We start from the raw sequence: 20,695 nt of genomic DNA, 5'->3' as shown, positions 1-20,695 counted from the left end.
GTCCTGTCCAGGTTAATTTTGGGGAAATATTCTAGCTTGTAAGCTGGCCATGCATTCCTCAGGAAGATGAGCTACAAGTTTAAAACATGCCCAAAATTTTGATTCTGGGTCTTAAACATTTACTATAGGTCCAAATGTTCACTTTATGCATAATTGTCTCTAGAATCATAAGTGTAGAAGGATCTCTATGTACAAATGAAAGTTGAACTGTTTTGAGTAACAATTATTTTTTGTTGTTTTGAGTAAAAATTTGCTCAGAAGTCTGGATTCCCAAGATTTGGAAAAGTTGCTGTTTGAGAAAGGCTATGCTGGAACAAATCTGTCATTCAGAGACCACTAGAAAAGCACAGTTAATATGCACTATATTTTAATTTCATGATAACCTGCAATGAAATGCTCAGGTTGTCTTAAAGAGTTGGGTTTCTTCTATACAAAGAAGAAAAACAAGAACTATAAAGGCAGAGCAGGTTATTTCTAAATGTCATGATTTCCAAGATGTAGCTCTTTTTCCTTAGGCATAAGATAAGTTAATAATGCCTATAGATGTTTCTACACTTCTAATACACAGATGTCTCTGAGTGTTCTTCTGCCAGAAGTGCTTTGTTTTTTCAAACATTTCACCATAATACTGATGACAATTAAGCAGTAGGTTATGTTCAAATCCATTTTCCCTGTTTCCTAGCTATTGTGCCATCTACAGTGACACTTCTCTGTCTAATTTTTCAGATTAAAGCAGGGAAGATTACATTTAAAGAACAGTTTCATTTTGGAAATACCTGAATTCAGATTTTTTTTTTAATATTTGGAAATATTTTAACCCTAGACAGTGCTTTAAAAAAAAAATCTCTCTAAAAGCCAACAAATACTTGTATCAAATACTTGTGGTTTTATGGTTTGACAAGTTGTGTTCCAAAGCCAGTACATACAAAAATGCATTTTCACACACAGATCCTTTATCAGAGATTAATAGTAATCTCCCTAATTTTGGCTTTAGATAAAATGGAAAAATTGACTAGTCTAGTTGTGTCAGTCTTTTCCTCCAAATTTTTAGGATGCTTTAGAATGTGAACACCCATCCCCAAAATATGTTCTTTTGCTTTTATAGAGAAGTGTCCATCATCTTTAAGCGTATCTCTGATCCTTAATTTTTATTTAGGTCCTGTTGACTAACACATATTCTGTTCCTGGTGGGAAGAAGCAGGTAGCAGAAAAAATCCCAGTAATGCTCGATGATTTTGTCACTTAGCTACTGTATTTTTGTGGTGCAATAACAAATGTTCAGTACTAGAAAGAATTCAACTTTTAATTACTGTGACAAGTGGTCTCTTATTGCAAATCAATTTCTGGATAGCAGCATTACTGATAGACTTGAGGAGTCTTGTAGGAATATTGTAAATTATTTGAAAATAAACAGGGTTGTCAGCTTATATATATATATATAAAGACAAGATGACCTTTTATTACCCTAGAAATGTCAATCTTATGTCTTTACTACAATTTATGATAACACAGGAATATCCTCACCCAGAGTCTCTTTCTCTTCTGATTGCCAGTAAACATTGAAATATTAGAGTTACACCTAATTGAATTTTGAAAGACCAAAGAGCAGAGCTCCTGGTGTTTTTGTAACCAAACAAAAGCACTCTCTCTTTGTATGCCAAAAATGAACGCATAATGTTATGAATCTGAAATCCAACTCATCCTGCTGGCTTTGTGTTCCCAGAGTTTAAAAATACAGTAACTTGAGGTGCTTTCTAATTGAGATAACAACAGTTTCTTTAAACTGGATAAACAGCATGTGAACGCTGAACTGCTTACAAAAACAACTCAGGGAAGGAAAGTCAAGGTATTTACTAGGATAGGTTTGGTTATTACATTCTTCCCCTCTTCTTTCCCACTACAAAGTGTTGATGCAAATACGAGTCTGCCAGGTGACAGCCAGGTGACTGTTTCCCTACAGTTAGCCTGTAGGGAAAGAAGCCCATGGGAAAAGAATCCCCAGCTGCCTGAACAGCTTGAGACCTGTTCTGTTTAGGTCTCTAGTCAATATTTGATTTTCCCTTCTTGTAAGAAGTGTGCATGGAATTTTTTATTTTCATAGATAATACAGTTTGACAAGTTGCCATATTTGCCATCTAATGATGGTACCTCTAGACTAATCTTGCCCCGAAATATATCATGAGAGATGGATAATAGTGGGCCAATGGGATTTGGGTTACTTTCTATACCTATCAAAGAAATTATCATTAATTTTTGCTTTTTCCATAAGTTGTTTTTAAGTTTTGTGCAGCTGCAATAGTAAGGCCAGCACCCTCGGGGAGCCTGGCAGAGAAGGAAGCATCAAGCTCGTTCCCCGGTTCTTTCTCTTCTGACTGTAGCACGTATTCTAGGATCAGAAAGTAAAAGATGTCTGTTCATTTATCTGGAGTTAAGGAAATCACAACGCTACTTTTTTTTTTTTTAATAATGTATGAAGGGGGTGCTGTTGCTCTTTTTTTTTTTTCTCCTTATTTACCTTTGTGGCTCTGCCTCTCTCCTCTCAACGATTGCTTTCAGTCAGCATAGCCCTCAAAATAATGACATAGCTCATATATAACAGCATGGAACAGTCAGAAGCAGTCAGCAGCCTTCCTGCATGATTTCCAAGATCCAGCAATCTTAGGATGCTGCCCCAGTTAGACCGATGCTAAGTCCCTGTGGTTTAAAAATTAGGGCAGATTGTAGTGACATCAAAGCTTCAATCAGAGACATTTACATTGCATCATCTCAGACCTGCTTTTATGGTATTAAGCCTCAACACACCTATGTAGGACTACTATCCCAGTTTCACAACTAAGTGGGAGGGAGACGCAAAGAGAGGCAGAAAGGGGTTATCTTATCAAAGGTCACAGCGAGTATGTGGCAAAGCTCTGTTTGGGATCTTGCTCCTATGCTAAAACCCACAGATAGCATCCCTTTTGCTCTGTAGAGTGCTTTTCTGATTAGCAGCAACTGTCAGCATGCTTTATCACCTACCATGCTCTTGCTATGAGATGTATATGGCATGCTCTGATGTCTGTTTCATCCCAGGCCTATCCTCCAGGGAAATTATATAGAAGCATTCAATATTTAAGGCTCAAATTCAGGTATCTCTCACTCCAATTCTTTTGCAGAAATCCCACCTTTTTTTCGTCTTGACTTCATTCGTCAGGAGTGGAGAGAGTGGCACAGGGGCACCTGAGAGTACAGGCAGAAATGCTGCAAACAACTTGAGTGGTAATATTTCCTTTTGAGCAAAATTCATTACAAAAGAATGCTTTTCTTCTGTGCAAAATTCACTGAAGCACTTTCATTAGAAGCTGGAGAGGGTCAGCCAATTTTTCAGTTATTTCTGCTTCAACAATTGCTGTTGCTTATTCTGGAAATTAAGTGGATAACCAGAGACCATTTATTAATCTGATTCATTTTAAATAGGCAGGAAAGGCAGAATTCAGATGGAAGGAACCTTCCATCAGGTTGCAGTTGCTCTTTTCATAGCCAGCTGGAAAAAAGTGCTTGATAACATGCTGTTTGAGAATGCAACTGCATTATGAATAGCTGAGTGATCTGTTAACAAGGATGAATTATATTTATTCACTCTGGCTGAAGATGTTTGCTGTGTTTTTAAAATTCTTTTTGCTGTAAGAGCCATTAGTATCAAATATTTTGTCTTTATACATCAGAATAAGTAGCGCAATCTATGCCAAACATCCTTACAAAAAGAACGTGATTTAGACGACATAGTGACATTCACTGTCTGTAAAGGAGACAGAACAAATATAGACGGTAGATGAGATGTTTAATCTCCTCTTTCCGATTTTAAATTATCTCCATTATTTTATTATTATTTTGCCTTTCTGATTTTAAATTACCTCCATTTAGACAGCTGCAAGGAAAAACGGCACAGGAAGCTTCCAAGTGTCTCGGTTACTCTGACCATCACAACTGATTTCTTATCACAAAGAAGAGAAATGGAAGCAAATACTGGTACAGATGTGTTCTGGGTAGTGAGATCTAATGCTATTAGGGACAAAGGAAACATTGTAATTACAAACTAGGTCCTTTATGTTTGACAGTGGAAAGGTTAAAAACCTTATCCTATCCAGAACAGAAAATCTATGTGGGTATTATCCTGTATTCTTAATAGACAGTTTTTTCTATGAAATAAACTAAATTTGCCTAGGCGGTAAGGATCACCATGTTGGGACACTGATCTGTCTTACCCTCCTGAATGCTTAATTGTCTTTCTAAATAAATTATCTCAGGGCTTATGCAGGTGACCTCAGAGCAGAAGCAATCAGTGACTCTTTTCAGTGGCTGATTCAAATCTGGGTCCAGATCATGAAGGCTGTTGGGAACTGAAAAAAGACTTAACAACTTAACTAAACATTAAGTCGAACCTTAAATTACCATTTTCAGATCACAAAGAAAGCGAAGTACTGGAACAGATTATTTGGGAATGCTGTGAATTCTACATCACTGTCACTATAAAGAGCAGGTTAGACAAGTATGTCAGGAATCATCTATGTAGAGTTTATCTTGTTGTGGAGCAGAAAACCAGAAGAGATGACCTCTCATCATCCTTTTGACACTTATTTCACATGACTGTGCTTTGAATTTAGATATGCAAACAACATATATGTAATTTATAGTCTTTGTATTAGTTTAATTATTTGGTATTGAAGTATGTCTTAAACAGACAATTAGTTGCTGTTTAAAACATATTAGACTGGAACAAAACGATGAGGTTTTGTTCCAGTCTAGGTCCTGTATTTTCTTTTAATGATACCCTTCCTTGTTACTTTCTTTAAAGAATGTTTATATTACATTTCATAGCTTGTTCTCTTTATAAATATAGTGATATATTTCTTCAGGCTTGCTGCCAAAAATATTTTCACGTTGGCTGTGTGAGATGTTTATAAACAGTTGTTCCCACTACTTTTTATGAAAGAAACAGTAGAAATCACAGTGATTAGTGGGTCTGCAACTAGGTGGGCTGCTAAGAGAGAGAAAAAATGTAATTTCTAAACAATTTTTAATACGTTGTGCAGAACAATCCCTCTCTGAATCATTCCTTATAGTGATAAACTCCTTACCACCATGCCTCCAATTTCAGTAATTTAAGATAGAAATATGCAGTACTGACATGTGTAGTGTGTTATTCCAAAACAAGGGTTGCTTGTGACGTAACTGGCCGCTGCTGAAGAATCAGGTCACTTTTTGTCCTGGTCAAGATGAATAAGGGTAACAAAGCTGGTTAAAAATGTATACATGCTTAAGTAGGCAGAATGGTAATTAAAAAACAGTGGAACAGACCAACTTACATAAATAAACCAATGAAGCTGATAGTTTTATGAAAATGGGTTTTGTTTCCATTGAAATTAGACACATTGTTTGGTCTTTTTCGTTATAACACAGCAGACACCAGTAAAAGACAGGGACTTGACTGTGTTAGCATTAATGTAAAGCCACCAGAGCACACAACCAAAACCTCTTCAGGAAGCTCATTAGAGCACATCCACGATGCCTAAACCTACATTTGTGTTAGGCTTCCCCCGTTCACCTCCTCGGCATTCCTCTGTTGTAGCTGTGATACCCCAGCAACTGCACTTGTAGATAAACACAAGTTTACACAGCTTTCTAAAAATGCAGGCTCGCAGGCCTGACTGAGCACCCAGCGCTTCAGGAGGATCACGTTTTAGGAGAAAACCCTTCAGGCGGCACTGCTGGTACTGATTAAAAACATTACGTTTTGGAATCCACCTGTACTGCGGCAAAGGCCTATGATGTGGAAGGCCTCCTTAATCTCAAGCACCGAGGGCCAAGCACAGCTACACCATTTTCACACACTTGTAGACCTGATGTGCCAGCTCCTTGCGGGCCCAAGGACAGAGGGGTCCAGAGGGTCCCTCTGGTACACAGGCGACACGGCTGGGCAGGGGCCAGCACAGCTGCCACCTGCCCACAGGTGCAGCCCTACAGCGGCCTTCCCCGCTCCCAGGAATCATAAATAACCCTTCCCTCCATTTCTTCCCCCACCCCTGGGGCGAGGGCCGGCCGCTACGGACGGCAACAGCCCTTATCAGCGCTGCCAGGCGGCGTCCTGGGGAAGGAAAGGGGTTGTGCCAGGGAAGGGAGAGAGAAAAAAAAAAAAAAACAAAACAAAAAAAAGGAAGAAAAGAGAGGGTTTTGCGGGCAAAGGCTCTTCGGCCGAGGGAGGAAAGAGGCCAGGCCGGGGGGGCCCCGAGGGCGCGGCGGCGATAAGGGCCGGGGGCCGCGGCCTGTGGCCCTCCCCTCCCACCTTCCACCCCGCGGGGAGGATGCAGAGGCACCGGGCCCGCGCAGCACCCAGGGGCGCGGAGGCGGCGGCGGGGACATGAGGCCGGGTGTCGGTCGGGCCTTGGGGCCGCTCCTCCTCCTGCTGCTGCAGTGCGCGGGGCGGCGGGGTAAGTGCGGCCCCTCCCCGGGCCGTCAGGGCGGTGCCCCTCGGGCGAGGCGGGGAAGGCGCGAAGGGGAGCGGTGGGAGGGCTGCGGGCAGGCGGTGGGTGTCGGAGGATGTCGGGGACCTGGCGGTGGTGGCGGAGGCGTCAGGCCTCGGGGCACCGTGTTTGGCCTCGCCGCCCGGTGAGGGCTGTGGCGGCTGCGGGTGAGAGGGGCCCGGCCTGGGCGGGAGTCGCGCCTGAGGGAGCGTCCAGGCTAGGACCGAACCCGTGAGGTTGACTTCAGTGCCGGAGTGAAAAACTGTGTGTTACTGAGGAGAAATAAGTCGCAAAGTTTAGTGTGTGGTAGTAAGGGGGTAGGGCGGGGGGAGGGGGGGGAAGAAAACCGTTTTTTATCTCCCAGAGCAGCAATCTGAGGAGGACACGCCCGTGTCTTATCAGAAGATTGAAGCATCATGAGAAAGCTCTTACCATGGCTGTTTTCAAATTTAGTTATCTGATTTACATTAGCTACCACTGTATGCCTACGGTTTTTGTTGTCTGTTCTTATAAGGAACACATGCAAAAAAGTATATAAAGTTATATAAAAGCATTGAAAATTAGGAGTCTTAATGCACTCAGAAGTGCACCGTGAATAAAACTGGAACACTGTGCGTGCTGAAGGGCAGTTTTATCATGCTGATAAATTTGGTGTGTAAAAAAAGCTGGCTAGAGTGTTCAGCTGCCTTCTCCATCCAGTTACAGTTATGTATTTAGACACCATGAAAAGGCATGCAAGGTGTTGTCAGACCTGCTATATACACACTAAGATTTGTATTCTGCAAGAACCACGCCGTCCTTACCAATCTTAGATGTCTTAGAAGAGTAAGAAAATTCCAAACTGCCGTGTGCAGCATCATGAGACATCATCTTTTGCAGTATCAATTACTTATTTAAAAACGCTTTGCCTACATTCAAGCAGTCCATTCTGAGGTTTGTCATTTCGAAAGCCAATGCATGTGCGAAGGTAACAAAAGGAGCTTACAAAAAATGGAGAGAAATGCACATAATGCCCTAAAAGTGTGAATACAATTAAGGGTGTAAGTTCGTATTTTATTCTAGTTTCATGTGTATTTATAGCCATACCAAATTACAGTAAATTAGGTTATGTGTCATGTGCTGCTAAACTACTTCTAATATAAAGTCATTTCTCAAATGACTTTACTGTAAGTCATTTTCCTGCTGGCAGCATTCTCCGTGTTGTTTTTATGAATAACATTTATACCATGTACATATTGATGATATAAGATACAAATAGGCTGATAAATAGCCCAAATGCCTGTGTGTAAATAATAGAAACAAAATAACAGAATAAATGATGAAACAGAAATCAAGTCAACAGGGAAATAAAATGAATATGGAGAAAAGATTAATAATATTGGATAGATCTACTTACTGTAAGTCTCTTAAGCCTTACTAACTGCTGAAAAGCTGTTTTGTTTTTTGTCAAAGAATAGATAGGTGGAGAAAACTGTTCAGTATAGTTATTTTGTTTAATCCTTTCTGTTTATTTTTTCATCTCTGGTCTCTGAATATGATGGCTGTGGTTTTCCTGCAAATTTGAAAATGAGGTGGGAGGAGATGGGATTTTGTTTTATGTTTTTTAATCTGGATTTTATCTTCACTTTACATTCTGTGCCAGCTACCTATACCAAACCACCTTTCTGGTCCTTTCTAAAAGAAAAAAAAAAAAAAAAAGTAATCACGTCTTTTTGTTCTTAAAGCAATTGTGAACAGATCAGTTTCAGATGTCTGTGCAACTTGTCACATCCATGCTACATGTCATCAAATTGAAGGAAAAAGCGTCTGCATCTGTAACTATGGATTTGTAGGCAATGGAAGGACCCATTGTCAAGGTAGGCTGCCTTGGCAGGAAACTGTACATTCCTAAAATGTTCTTTCTTGAGTAATATTACTGAATTCTTCAAAACATGGTAAGAGCTTTGTTTTCCTTTTTTTTTTTTTTTTTTTTTTTTAACGGCTGGCCATGGACTGTACTGTACTTGTATTTTATAAAAGTATTGTTTTGTACTTAGTTGCTTAACTATTTTATTAATTTTCTGTTACATAATGAATGATTTAAATTAATTTTGTCTTAGAAAATATTGGGGTTTATCAAACATTTACTTTTTAAATATCACATATTGGAATGGTTTATTTAATATTTTTTATCCTAGCTTCAGCAAAAAAAAAAAAAATAAATATGGTGGGCTTCACTTTGTTATTCTTTTCAACCTATGCATTTTTAAACTGAAAACTAGATAATAAAACTATTAAGATTTTTGCTTTTTTTTTGCTGATTGTTCCGGTTATCTCAGATTACTAAGTAACTAAAAATTAATTTCAGAAGTTGAAGGTCTGTTCTTAATAACAGTGTGCATATATACAGAGTTCTTAAGTGCAAATGTCTGTTACATGAAAAGCATTGTTTAGCTTTATTACTGTAGCCGATAGTGTCTTTTTAATACTATCTCATACAAATCAATACATGAACTAAAGGATGATGTCAAGTGCTGTGTCTGAGCATATGTAATGGCTTACCACTGCTTAAAGGGAAGGTCCTCCACCTCTGAGCTCTTGTGCTCCCATCTCTTCCCCTTCCTTCACAAGCACTGGTAGCTACCAGGCCCTGCACAGAGTTCAGTTGTCTCATTATTGTGGGAGAAGACAAGCTGCATATTTTGCCATGTTAATTTTCTGCCAGTTGAGTGAGGAACTGTAAGGAAGAGCTGAAGCAGAGAGCAGGGCCCTCTGGTTTCAACACCTCTTAGATCAGCTTAAGCAGTGTCATGAAACTTTATTCACAGTTTCATCCAGGGGCAACAGCCACTGTTGGTCTAAATCCTCCAGCTTACTAGCAGTGTTTACATCCCAAATAACTTAGAAAAACAGTAAGGGCAAGTCTGGTTACACAAGGATGAGTGAAGAGGGAAGGGTATTCTACTTTTCTTAATATGTTCTAAATGTGTTGACAGATAAAGATGAATGCCAGATTGGAGCCAGCAAGATCTGTGGAAATCATACACTGTGTCATAATACACACGGAAGTTTTTACTGTGTTTGTGTTGAAGGATACCGAGCCTCCAACAACAACAAGACATTCATTCCCAATGATGGCACAAATTGTACAGGTAGACATCACAAAGAATCTTGAGCATCATGAATCCAGAACTTAATTATCTACTGCACAAGTCTTTTTTTTTTCCCATTGCGTTCTAACCACTATGAATTAGTTCCATTTTGCATTCTTTGCTGTGTTACAAATCATTGCTTCACAGTCAAATGCAAGCAGTAGTCTTTCCAGAAGCAGCAGCTAGATTAAAGAAAATAAAATGATACTTATCTTTCTGTAACAATGTCCTATTCATGTTTAGTGTAGAATATTAGGCAGTTTCTTATTACAGGAATGAACTGTTGTAACTGATTAAGATATTTGCAGATAGAGGGTATTTCTGGGATTGTTGTAGCAGGAGATAACATTGGAAACTATTTTTCAGGTAAAGCACAAACAATTTAAAAGGTAGCTACCTACAAAATTGAGAGTCTTCTCCTTCCAGATGCTTGAACAGCAGGCAAGGATAAGCTCCTTTGTTTCGCAGAAGAGCCATCAGAAGCTATGTGGAACTTCGTGGAATGCTCTATTTGTTTTAAGCTTGGATCCTACATTAATTAACTGAAAAACCCAACCTATTACAAAGTGCATGTATTTTTCTCTGAATTTTTAGATATAGATGAATGTGAGGAGTCTGGGCTGTGTGGTCACAGTGCAAGATGTGTGAATACTGAAGGAAGCTACAGGTGTTACTGCAATGATGGTTATAAATTAGAAAATGGAGAGCGTTCTTTTCATCCAGATGAGAACATAGTTTCATGCAAAGGTGAGAGTCTTTGGATGCTGTTTCTGCTAGCAGATAAAATCAGATCTTACACGATATAGTAGTACCTGCTCTGACCTGTGCTGTTAAGTGTGCAGGGCAGAAGCCCTCTCTGTGGACTTTGCCTGCTGTGTGATTTTTTTTTTTTTATTTTTTTTCTTCTTGCGTTCAGTTTGTTCCAGTGATGTTTGGATGGTAAGAGTCGACACCAGAAACGATTTCTGCATGCTCTCAGCAGGGGTTCAGGTGCAGGGTCAGAGAAACTTAACATTGCCATGAAGGTGATGTAGTTAGTTTCTGAATAGGAAGGAAGTGTGGTATAATCCACTTGTAGAATCACACTGCGTGGCTGGGAAGGGAAGAGATGAGAAATAGCTGGTAAGAGAGGTCAGAAGAATGAAACAGGCTAGGGGAAAGGAATAATAAAATAATAGTTTAGCTATTTATTACATACTGTGCCACCTGCATAAATAAACTGTTCTGTTTATCTTGCCATAAAAAAAAATCCATTTGAAACTGTTTCTCCTTTCGTCTTTAGTGTAGGTTCTCACAGATGTGAAGTGCTAGCAGTGTATGCTGTAGCTGTCAGAGTATGTAATGAACTCAGGCATCCCAGGTGGAAGGAACTGCCTCAATTATGTCCAGTTCTCACTTCTGAATTATTGCAAGAACCGTCAGTAAAGCTCACTGCCTGTAGTTTACCCAGTTTTTCCAGCTGGAGTGCTCCTCTTCATCTTGCTGTAATTGCTGATAATCCTGCTTGTCTCACCAACTTCCCCCTCCACATGCTGTGGTAAAGTAGTGTGTCTGTACTGACGGTGTCACTTGCAGAGTAGGACGAGGGAGCCCTGTCAAGCAGCTGTGCTGCAGAAACGTAGCTTTTGTATGCAGGCTAGTTCGGTGAAGTGAAGGAATTGAAGGGCAGACCATTTCATTTCAGCTTATCCACGGCGCTTCACCTTTCTCACGCACAGGGAAATAAAACCTGTGCTTTGGGTCCTGAAATGGTATTGAGGGTTCATTCAGCTATTGGTGCAATGAGGCTGGCATGCAAAGCACCATCACACTGCAGTATCGCTTCTTTGGCATTGTAAATGGCTCCGGCTGTATGTTCGTAAAGATGTAGCGGAATACCTGGATCACTGTGTTCCTCCAGCTCTGGCCAGCACAACTGTTCAACTCTTAATCTTCTACCTCTTTGGTGACCCCTCACATTCATCAGATTGGGTGTATTTTGTGTTGTGACTGTTCAGCTCATCTTAAAGTGGTCATGTGTTGTGATTTTTGTACTGTGAGATCTTTTAACCCAATCTCTTTGCAGAAATTGGATGTGGTTCCCCTCCTGAAATGAAGCATGGCTACATTGTGGGGAACTACAGCTTGCTACCAGGAAGTGCGGTTCATTATGAATGTGAAGAAGGGTTTTACAGCAATGAGGGAAAGTTCTCGTATTGCACTGCAAATGAAACTTGGGAACCTGCCACTTTAAGCTGTAAAGGTGAAAAGAGTCTTAAATCTTTCTTAAATTCTTCATTAAGGGGGCTTATGCATGGGAAAGTGTGTTTGTGAAAGACAGTACACTGTTTCCTCAATCTAAAGGATAATTTTTCAAGATCTGGCTATTTGCAAAAAAAAGAAGAAAAAAGAAGGACAGGTTATAAAATTGTGCCACCTCTTGTTAGTGTAATGACATTTTTGGTGCTGGTCCTTGCATTTTTACAGAAACTGCAACATGTCCTTTTGCCTGTGAATCAAGGCCTTTAAAACAACTGGGTTTCTGTAGCATTTCATGGAAAAGGCCACAGAGTTGGAGGGCATTAGTGACCTCTCATGAAAAGCACAATTTTTCTGACAGCTTATGAAGTTTTTTTCCAAAGGTTGACTGTAGATGCAAGAGAGAGGCATCGTACCACCCCTTGTCGCTGGATAGCCTTCACGATTTCAAGAGCATTTGTGCATGAGCAAACACTTTCACATCCCTCAAGTGTTAAATTTCCTGTGAGAGCATCTTTAGAACTTCGACTTGCTTTGGTGTTTTACTTACAAGCGTAGGATTTAATGTTCCTGCAAGTAGTTAGAAAGTCTGTAGATTAGTTAAATGACACTTGAAGTGCTAGCTAGTAGAAGCTATACTGTCTAACAATTCTACAGGGGAGAATTGTCATCCTGAAAATTACCACTTGGTGAGGGGAGTTCCTTATCTCAAAATACAAAAGCCCTCTTGGTTTCTAATTCTTTCCTATTTTATTTTTTTCCCCCTTTGATGTACTGTTTGTGTGTGTGTCTATCGGAAGAAAATAAATTACAATAAGGATGCTAAGTCAGTGTGGCTGGGAAAAGTGAAATATTAAATAGCAGTAGAAAATTCATAAGAAAATAAAGACAAAAAAAATATTAAATTACTGGCATCAAAAATAAAAGAATTCAAATAACATTTTTCCCCCAAAATTAATGAAGGACAGTGAATTTGAAAACAAAAAGGAAGTGCTCAAAGTCTCAAGATGGTCCCCAAAGAAAGCTTGTGTAATGCAGCCCTTGTGAGTTGTTTATACATTTGTTTTTTATTAATACTTTTCAATGATTGCTTTTTCATGTGATTTTTTTTTTTTTTTAATTTCTATGGTCAAATGGTAGGTCAGGTCAGAGTTTCTGAGCACATGTCTCATGGTTAATTGAAATAAAAGACATCAAATACCAAGAGGCAGCCCATGAGTCTGAAGTGACGAACTTATTTCCTCTTTGTATTGCAAGCTCTTTTCCTGGATTTCAGTTAGGACTTCTCGTTTTGTAAAACCTGCAAGTCTGATTTTTATTTTTTTTTATATTAGGAAAGGCACCTTTAAATAATTCTTTAAACTCCGAGAGCTTCCCTGATAAGTATTTATCACTAATTTAAGAATTTCTTCTGGCCAAGTGTAGTGTCGTCTTTTTCAGGAAAATCAGTAAGTTTGTTGTTTGTCTTCCTTCCTATGGTAATTTAGGAGTTTGTTTTGTATAGTCATGATGAAACTGGCCATTGAATGTAGGTCAAACTTGGTAAGATGTGTGACCTAACATCAGGGTGATGTAAGTGGAGCAGATCCCCTTTTTTTACTTTAAATATAAGTATATGGATTGAAGAGTACAGCTTCCCTTGAATATTAATAGAAGAATTGTCTTGAGATGAAAAGTCAGATAGTTTAGTGGGAAGATCTGATGTATGTGAAGTGGTGTAGTTAAACTGTTGAGTGTGTGCATTGTGTCATGCTAACGTGAAAGCTTTCTAGATGGTTGCTTACCTTAGGAAATGGACATCATATCACACAAATAGCTTTTTTGTGCTACTGGAATTCTTTGTTTTATGCATTTGTAAACGACCACTCAACGTGTTCGTGAATATAGCAACTATTGCAATGCATTTTGAACACTATGTAGACCCTTGCTTTAACAGGAACTTTTTGTGTTGTATGTTGTAACCTTTTCTATGATTTTGCATTTCTCGGGTCCCTGCGCACTTTTAAAAATTTTGATTCCTAAAGGCAGTTTCTGTTCACCTGCCTCCCTCTTGACTGTTGCTCACTGCAAATGGTATGGAACCATCTTGCCACCTGTAATCAGGTTTGTAAAAATGAGAAGGGAGAATCTTAAAGATTAAAAAAAAACACCAACCCCCCCCCCAAAAAAAACCAGGACATTTTCTGTATACCAGCAGCTAGGTTGAGGAAGGAGTCACAGATTTTAGCATGCCATTCTGAGAGAAAGGCAGAGAGAAGTAACTTTCATTTGAAAGCGGCTCTGGAGTAGCTACAGTGCTTGGAGCGGCGGTGGGGATGTCGGAGGGGACATGAGGGAGCGTTGCCTTACCACAGGAGAAGAGGGTTAGTTTGTAACAAAAGAAATACTCATGGGTTTGCAGACATCATTCTGCAGACTTCTGCTGCTTGACTAACAAGGCTGTCTTCCTCTTTCTTCTTCGCCATAGGTGTGGATTGTGGGGTTCCACCTTCTGTTTTAAATGCGCATCCAGTATCTCTAAGTGGGACCACCTATGGAAGTGAAGTTACTTACAATTGTGATCATGGTTACTTTATTGCAAGCGGCAATCAGACTGCAGTCTGCAATGCTGAAGGGCAGTGGGATGGTGCTGATTTGGTGTGCAAAGGTAAATCAAATCTTGTCTTCAGATTTATTTAGCATAGATACTGTTTCAGCCACCATGAGAATTAGCAGTCATCAGTTAAAGACATCCTCTTTGGGCATTCAGTTTATACAGTCTCCTGGCATATGAAGTTCAGTCACAAAACAAAGGCCATATATTAAACAGGGGTTTTTTTTGTCTGTGTTGCTAATGAAGTTGCAATAAATTGTTAAAAGTTAACATGCTAAGGACAAAATCCCAGTGCGTGTCAAGCATTGGGATTACCATTAGATGAAAATTTAGCCTAAATTGCTGCCATTTTTCTAGCTCAATATCTACTCTGTGGTTGAAGCCACTACCCAGAAATTGAGCCACTATTAGCAGTTAGCGTTCCTTTAAAATTCCCATATTCGGACAATTTCCAGTTCCAAACTATGGTTGCTCAAGCATGCTATTGTTATTTAACATGAGTCATAAATGCCTTTTGTTACTATGATTTGGAAGAACGTAGCCTAACAAGCTCCTTGATAAGTACATCCACAGAGGTACATTTAAAACAAAGTATTTTTCCTAACAAGATTTCTAGTGTATTTTAACTCTGAGCTCATAATACTAATTAATGTGACCTCAGGATAATTACAGTCTTTAGTCAATTTTTACATTGTCAGTTTTCACTTTTCCATTCACTGGATGATTAGTATCTTTTCAGCTTGATCCAGCAGGGTCAAGTCTTCTGTTCATTGCAATCAAATGTATTAATTTTTTTGAATGTGCAATTTGTACGTTACAACCACTCTCTACTTTTAGAATCTTCTTTAATATTCTTATTATGGGTTGCCAGTATAAATAGAAGGTTCGCTATGTTACACAGAAACGCACTTCTGCATTTCTGCCTTGCAATCTCATTACGGGATGGCCATGAGCAAATAGCTGGAGTTAAGCAGCAGAAATTTTTTTATCTTCTGACATACTGTCCTGTAAGTTAAGCATATTCTTTGCATGTGCATTTGTTATTCTAAAGCTTTTTCTAATGATTTAGAATAGATACGTACATTCATACACATTGGAATATGAAGAGGAAGGTAGTCATGGTGGTGGATGTATTGCCCACTGCAATTCATATGTTAAACTTTTCCTTTAAAGATTGTACAAATCATGATTCTATAAACTTTGTTTTTTACTTCTTTGTTTTCCTTTTTTTCTGAGTAGAATTTCAGAATCACTTAAGATTATTTAATAAACAGTTTTAAAAACACTTGTTTTCTGCATATAAGCTTTAGTGAAGGTAAGATTTTAATTCCTACATTGTTTACTTCTTTTAAGTGAAGTGATGCAGAATCTTTTGTTGGGGCGTAACATTCTTTGTGGATTTCAAAGGGAATTTTAACCCTAAGTAGTATTCTTCCATTGATTTGATCTTCGCTCTTTATTCTTTTCTGTTCCCTAATTTTATTATGAAGCCCCTGAAAGCAGCTGAGCAAATGAATTAATTTGTAAGTGCATTACCCCAGCTTTCTAATTATCTCCAAAGTGGTCTGAATAATCCATCATATTTTCCCCCAGAAAATTTTCTACTTTCTTTCTGCTTGTCTGTAGCAGCTTCACCTTTTTTTCAAAGCTTGAATTAAATCCCCTGGCAAAGGAACATAACCTTCTTGATGCTGTTCTTTCGTGTTGTTCCTTGGACTGTGTGTCATTTTTCAGGTCTATTGTTAGTAACAATACATAAAATGAAGGAATAAATAGCATAAGAGAGTGCTGTGAGAAGATAGATTTGTCAAAATTCGCTTAGAGATCCTTATTCTCCATTTCTAAAAGGACAAAGTGCCCCACCCTTTGAGAAAGTCTCCAGTCACAAAATTCTGAGTTCTAAAGGGCTGGCCTGACCTCTAGAAATCACTAGGAAGTGAAAAAAAGTGAAATGTTACTTACTGGGACAATTCATCTGTCTTCCTTAACCACTTTTGATATGCCTTGCCTGTTTTCATTTTCAGGTTTTGTTATCCTGTTTTTTCTGTTCCAGGAACAGACTGTGGCAAACCTTTGCTGATTCCACACACAGAAATGATCTGGGACAACTCGAGCACTCTGTGGAGCAGAGTGTACTATCAGTGTATAGAAGGATATTATTTTAATGGAGACAGGAATTTTTCAGAATGCACAATAGATCAGTCGTGGGAGAATATTACATACATATGCAAAGGTAAATATTACTCTAGGACGTTGCTGTGGGATGTGCAATCTAAATAGTTTCTCATTCCTGTTCCAAAGGTAGGAACAGGAGGAAGGCTGAAGGCAGTAAATCCTTTTCTAATTTACGATGTATGGAACATGGTTGTACTTCTGTGTGGAAAGGTCATGGAAGAGAATATTAGCCATGCAACAGTTTCTAGGGGATGCCACAGATCTTTCTGTAGCTGTCTTGCTTTTTATTTCAAACAGAAAGGGACTAATGTAATTTGAGTTTCATTGTTGCACTGAGAACCTACAGATTTAAAAGCAAGGGGAATGTCACCGGATGAGCAGAAGACGTTTAACAATATTTTATTGTGGGCCTAATACCGTCAAGTGCACTGTGATGAAAGTAGGGCCAATGGAATTCAAAAGTCCCTTTTCTTTTTTTTTCTTCTCTCATTTTGCCCAAACTCGTTCATGGTTGCCTTTCCGGCCTAGATCTAGTTGCCTGAATTTCAGTCCAGAAGGATTTTCTTATAAAAGAATGAGTCCTGAGAAAGAAAATTTGTAGTGAAGGTGGTGTCATGCTGTGGGCTTGGAGACAGGATGTACTGACATTTTAATAATAGCAAAAAAATAGCAGATGTTTTGGACTATGGCTGTTGTGCTCCTTAGTGTTCTGTGTCCTTAGAAAGACGTGTCACAAGATAGCTCTACGGCTTTCCATCTCTTGTTCCTAAGTAGCAGTGCTGTCTTTTGCAGATGGTAATCTGTCCTTATGTTTTTCAAAAGGACTGGAAGTATGTCTTTGACTGCTACCACTTCACAGACCAAGCCTTTTCACAGTTTCCATTTGATGCCTCCCTTGCCTCACTTGATGTCTTGAGCATTTGCTGCAAATATAAAACATCAAGTAAAATGAGCATGCAGAAAAGCAGTTCTCTCACTTTTTTTGTAGTGCCCTAATAAAAGTGGAACTGCTCGTGTTAGAAGTCATAATTCATGTTTAATTTAGGCAGTTCGCATAGCTGTACTTTCTAAATTGGTTTTGAAGCAAGCATTGTGTAGAGTGGCTAAATTAATCAGGCATGTCCGTCGTTACAATGCTGCGAGTTCTGTCTTGAGCACTCTCAAGCTTTGAAGGGCCTGAACCTGCAGACTGCACCCACAGGATTACCAGTGATTTCAGCAAGAGCTTTGCCAGGGGCCAAAATGTAGACTACAGCTGTAGCTGTTGGATCAGAGGGCCAAAAATGAGTCAGAGTTATGTCAAGTAGAATAGAAAAAAACTTAAAAAAAAATAGTCTTAACTAGTCCAGGCCTCTTTGAAAAAAAATTAAAAAATCATGAATAGGAAGTTAGTACAGAGGTCTCCTGTACTACTCTACAGAGGTCTTCTACGGAGTTTCTTAACTGCTATGTTTTTCACACTTACTAGAGGTAATGAATGACTTTCAAATTAAATGAAATCTCTGTTTCAGTAATGATGCCTTTCAGATGTATAGGATCCTAAGGGTATGTGTAATTAATCGGTAATTCCCATTAAAATGAGAGAAAATAACTTGGGATAGAAGTTGGAAAACCATTTGTCTTTTCCTACTGCCTGAAAAACCTCGTTAGAAGTAAGGAAGGTAAGAAATTCCCATGAGTATGTTCCCTTTGGCAGATAGTCACTTCTTCATTTCTTAGGCAGTGATTGCTGTGGAAAGCCCTTGTCTGCTGCATTGTCTGTTGGGCTATATAGTAAATGTGTGTGTGTATATATATATGTACATATTATAGTAGCTGGTTTAAATATTAAAAAATTGCTTAGCAACATTACTGAGAGGCACTGGTTGGATTAAGTCATGAGCAATGAAGTCTGGCAATAGTCAGCTGGATTACAGTCTTCCTTTCCCAACTGTTGATGTGTATACATAAACTCAAGAGACTGAAGTGCAGAAAACATACCAGCAATTAAATACCTGCTGTCCAGAATGCTCAATGTGTGAGTCTCGCCATCCTGTACAGCTTGTCCAGAAGAACTTCTTTTTGCCCTGCAGAGTAGGAATGTGTGGTTTCATTTCTTTTCATTGCAGAAATAGTGTGCTGTTATTCCAGGCACACATTGTGTTGAGCTCTGATGGGATTTCATGGTAAATCTGGGAAGCTCTTTATGGAATGAAAACAAGATTCCCTTATAGGAATAATGTTTCAGTTTGTTTCAGGGAAGGGCTTTGGCTATGAAGCACTATAGCATGTAGTCTGAAACAAGAAGCTTGGTTTTCCTGTTGTGAATTTCAGCGGAGAAATTGTCACCTTGAGCTTTTTTGATAGTAATCTTAGTGAGAGAGGTTGTTCTGGTTGTGTGCTCAAAATGCAACATAAGGTAACATAAGACTTATAGTTCCATTTTTCTATAAAAGCAAAAAGTATAAAGGGAGTCATCCCCTTCATGTTACTCTTTTTGAGTGGATTCCACAGATAAGGGTGTGTTTTTTTTTTTATTTATCGTGTCTGTCAGAAGGCCAGAAAAAAAGGTTATTTATGCCTTGGCTATCTATCTGAGATGCTTGTTCCTAAGTCTGCATTTGCAGGTGGGACAGTGTTCAATGTATATGGTAAGCTGTTACCAAGTCCATGAAGTGTATCATTTTGAGAAGGGCAGGGAGAGGAACTGGAGGGTGTCTGAAATGAAAATGTGTAAACGAGTTGGTTTTATCTTTCATTGAACTTTCATACAAATGTTTCATAGTAAAAGATTAGGAAGGGCTAACATAGATGCTGAAGTAAAATCTTTTCCCCTTGTCATATGTGTAGATTGTCTGTGTGCTTGCATGTACAGACATACACAAACACACACACAAACACACACACACACAGAGCTTAACTTTTGAGAACTTATTTCTTGGGCATCCAGGGAAAGTTAAGATGAATTATGGATAATAGAGTGCTTACAGGGTAGCCTTACTCTTAATACAATGTGTAGCTCTAAAACTGGTACTTTTTCCAATCTTCCACACAGTTATGAAGGGGTCAGTTCATGCACAGAGAGGGGCAGTGTCTGGTGCAGTTTTCTATGTTAATTGGACAATTGTTAGGGGTATTTTGAAAAGGGAAATAGTCCCGTTACCTACTGCAGCTCTTTAACTTATTTTCAGAGTCCTCTCTTCTACTATTCATCAGGCTTTTTCCAATTTTCGGGTCCCTAGCCGTAGAGATATCCTTGTCATGGAGGGTTTTTTCACGGTATCTGATCTGTCCTTTCTATAACAATTGGCTCTAGTCAATGGCTGTAAGCACATAGGCTGGGTTGGCTGCTGCTCATTATTTTGCTCCTAGAAAACACCTTCTCTGTTTTTGTTTTCTTTGGAGTTTTTTAGTATTCAATGTGTTTAGCATCTATTGGTGTGGATAGCAACAATATGGTGTCTATGAAGGATGGTTTGTCCAATTTCCTTATTTTTATCCAAGAAAAAGAAAATGTAAGTCTGCATTACGGAATAAATTCTCAGTATTTAATAACTCCCCAGTACCACTATTCACTATATTATTAGAAATGCATTTATTAAAGTGGATTTTTATGTATTAAGTGAAATATTGTCCTTGCAAAAGAGGCAAGTGCTGCACGTGGGTGGGAAAAGTCCATAGATACGTAAAAAGGTTGTGGAGGGAATGAATCTGACCTGCATGGAAAGGTAATGCGCATTATTGGTAAAACATTCCAAAACTCAGGCAGTGAGAAATAGCTGTTATAGTCAAAAGGTAAAACTGACCTCTGTGTCCCTTTAATGGTGAGTCTGACAGCACAGCAATTGTTACTGGTTGGTTGTGAGAGCCTTCCAAAGCAATGTTAGGCAGTACGGGCTGTCGGCAGATTGTAGGTGTCATGTGCATGGTGTACAGAGAAAAAGATGATCCAGTCCCAACGTATTGTGAAGCTGGAACTCAAATATGGAAAAAAAATAATTCTTCACAGCAATTCACGTTCTTTCTGATCCTGAGCTTGGAGCTTCTGTGTCATAACCTCTTGTGTCCATGCTTGCTTTTTT

The 20,695-nt window shown here is 39.0% G+C and overlaps 1 protein-coding gene across 7 annotated transcripts in view; it reads left to right on the top strand.

Annotated features, from left to right (window-relative positions):
- The first annotated feature begins 5,979 nt into the window (after nt 1-5,979).
- The window catches only part of SUSD1 (sushi domain containing 1), a 46,949-nt gene continuing 32,233 nt past the window's right edge, over nt 5,980-20,695 (top strand). For all 7 annotated transcript variants that reach the window (XR_012584960.1, XR_012584959.1, XR_012584958.1 and 4 more), the window contains exons 1-7: nt 5,980-6,464; nt 8,222-8,353; nt 9,473-9,628; nt 10,223-10,375; nt 11,694-11,870; nt 14,334-14,513; nt 16,513-16,692. Coding sequence is in view for 4 of the 7 variants with exons in the window: in XM_074570560.1 (XP_074426661.1) it covers nt 6,395-6,464; nt 8,222-8,353; nt 9,473-9,628; nt 10,223-10,375; nt 11,694-11,870; nt 14,334-14,513; nt 16,513-16,692 (1,048 nt within the window). In the remaining 3 variants the exon portion in view is untranslated. The remainder of the gene's footprint in view (nt 6,465-8,221; nt 8,354-9,472; nt 9,629-10,222; nt 10,376-11,693; nt 11,871-14,333; nt 14,514-16,512; nt 16,693-20,695) is intronic.

This window comes from Larus michahellis, chromosome Z, assembly GCF_964199755.1.
Source record: "Larus michahellis chromosome Z, bLarMic1.1, whole genome shotgun sequence".
NCBI classification, from domain to species: Eukaryota; Metazoa; Chordata; class Aves; order Charadriiformes; family Laridae; genus Larus; species Larus michahellis.
Note: the sequence above shows the minus strand (reverse complement) of the source record. Positions and strands in the feature narration are given on the sequence as shown.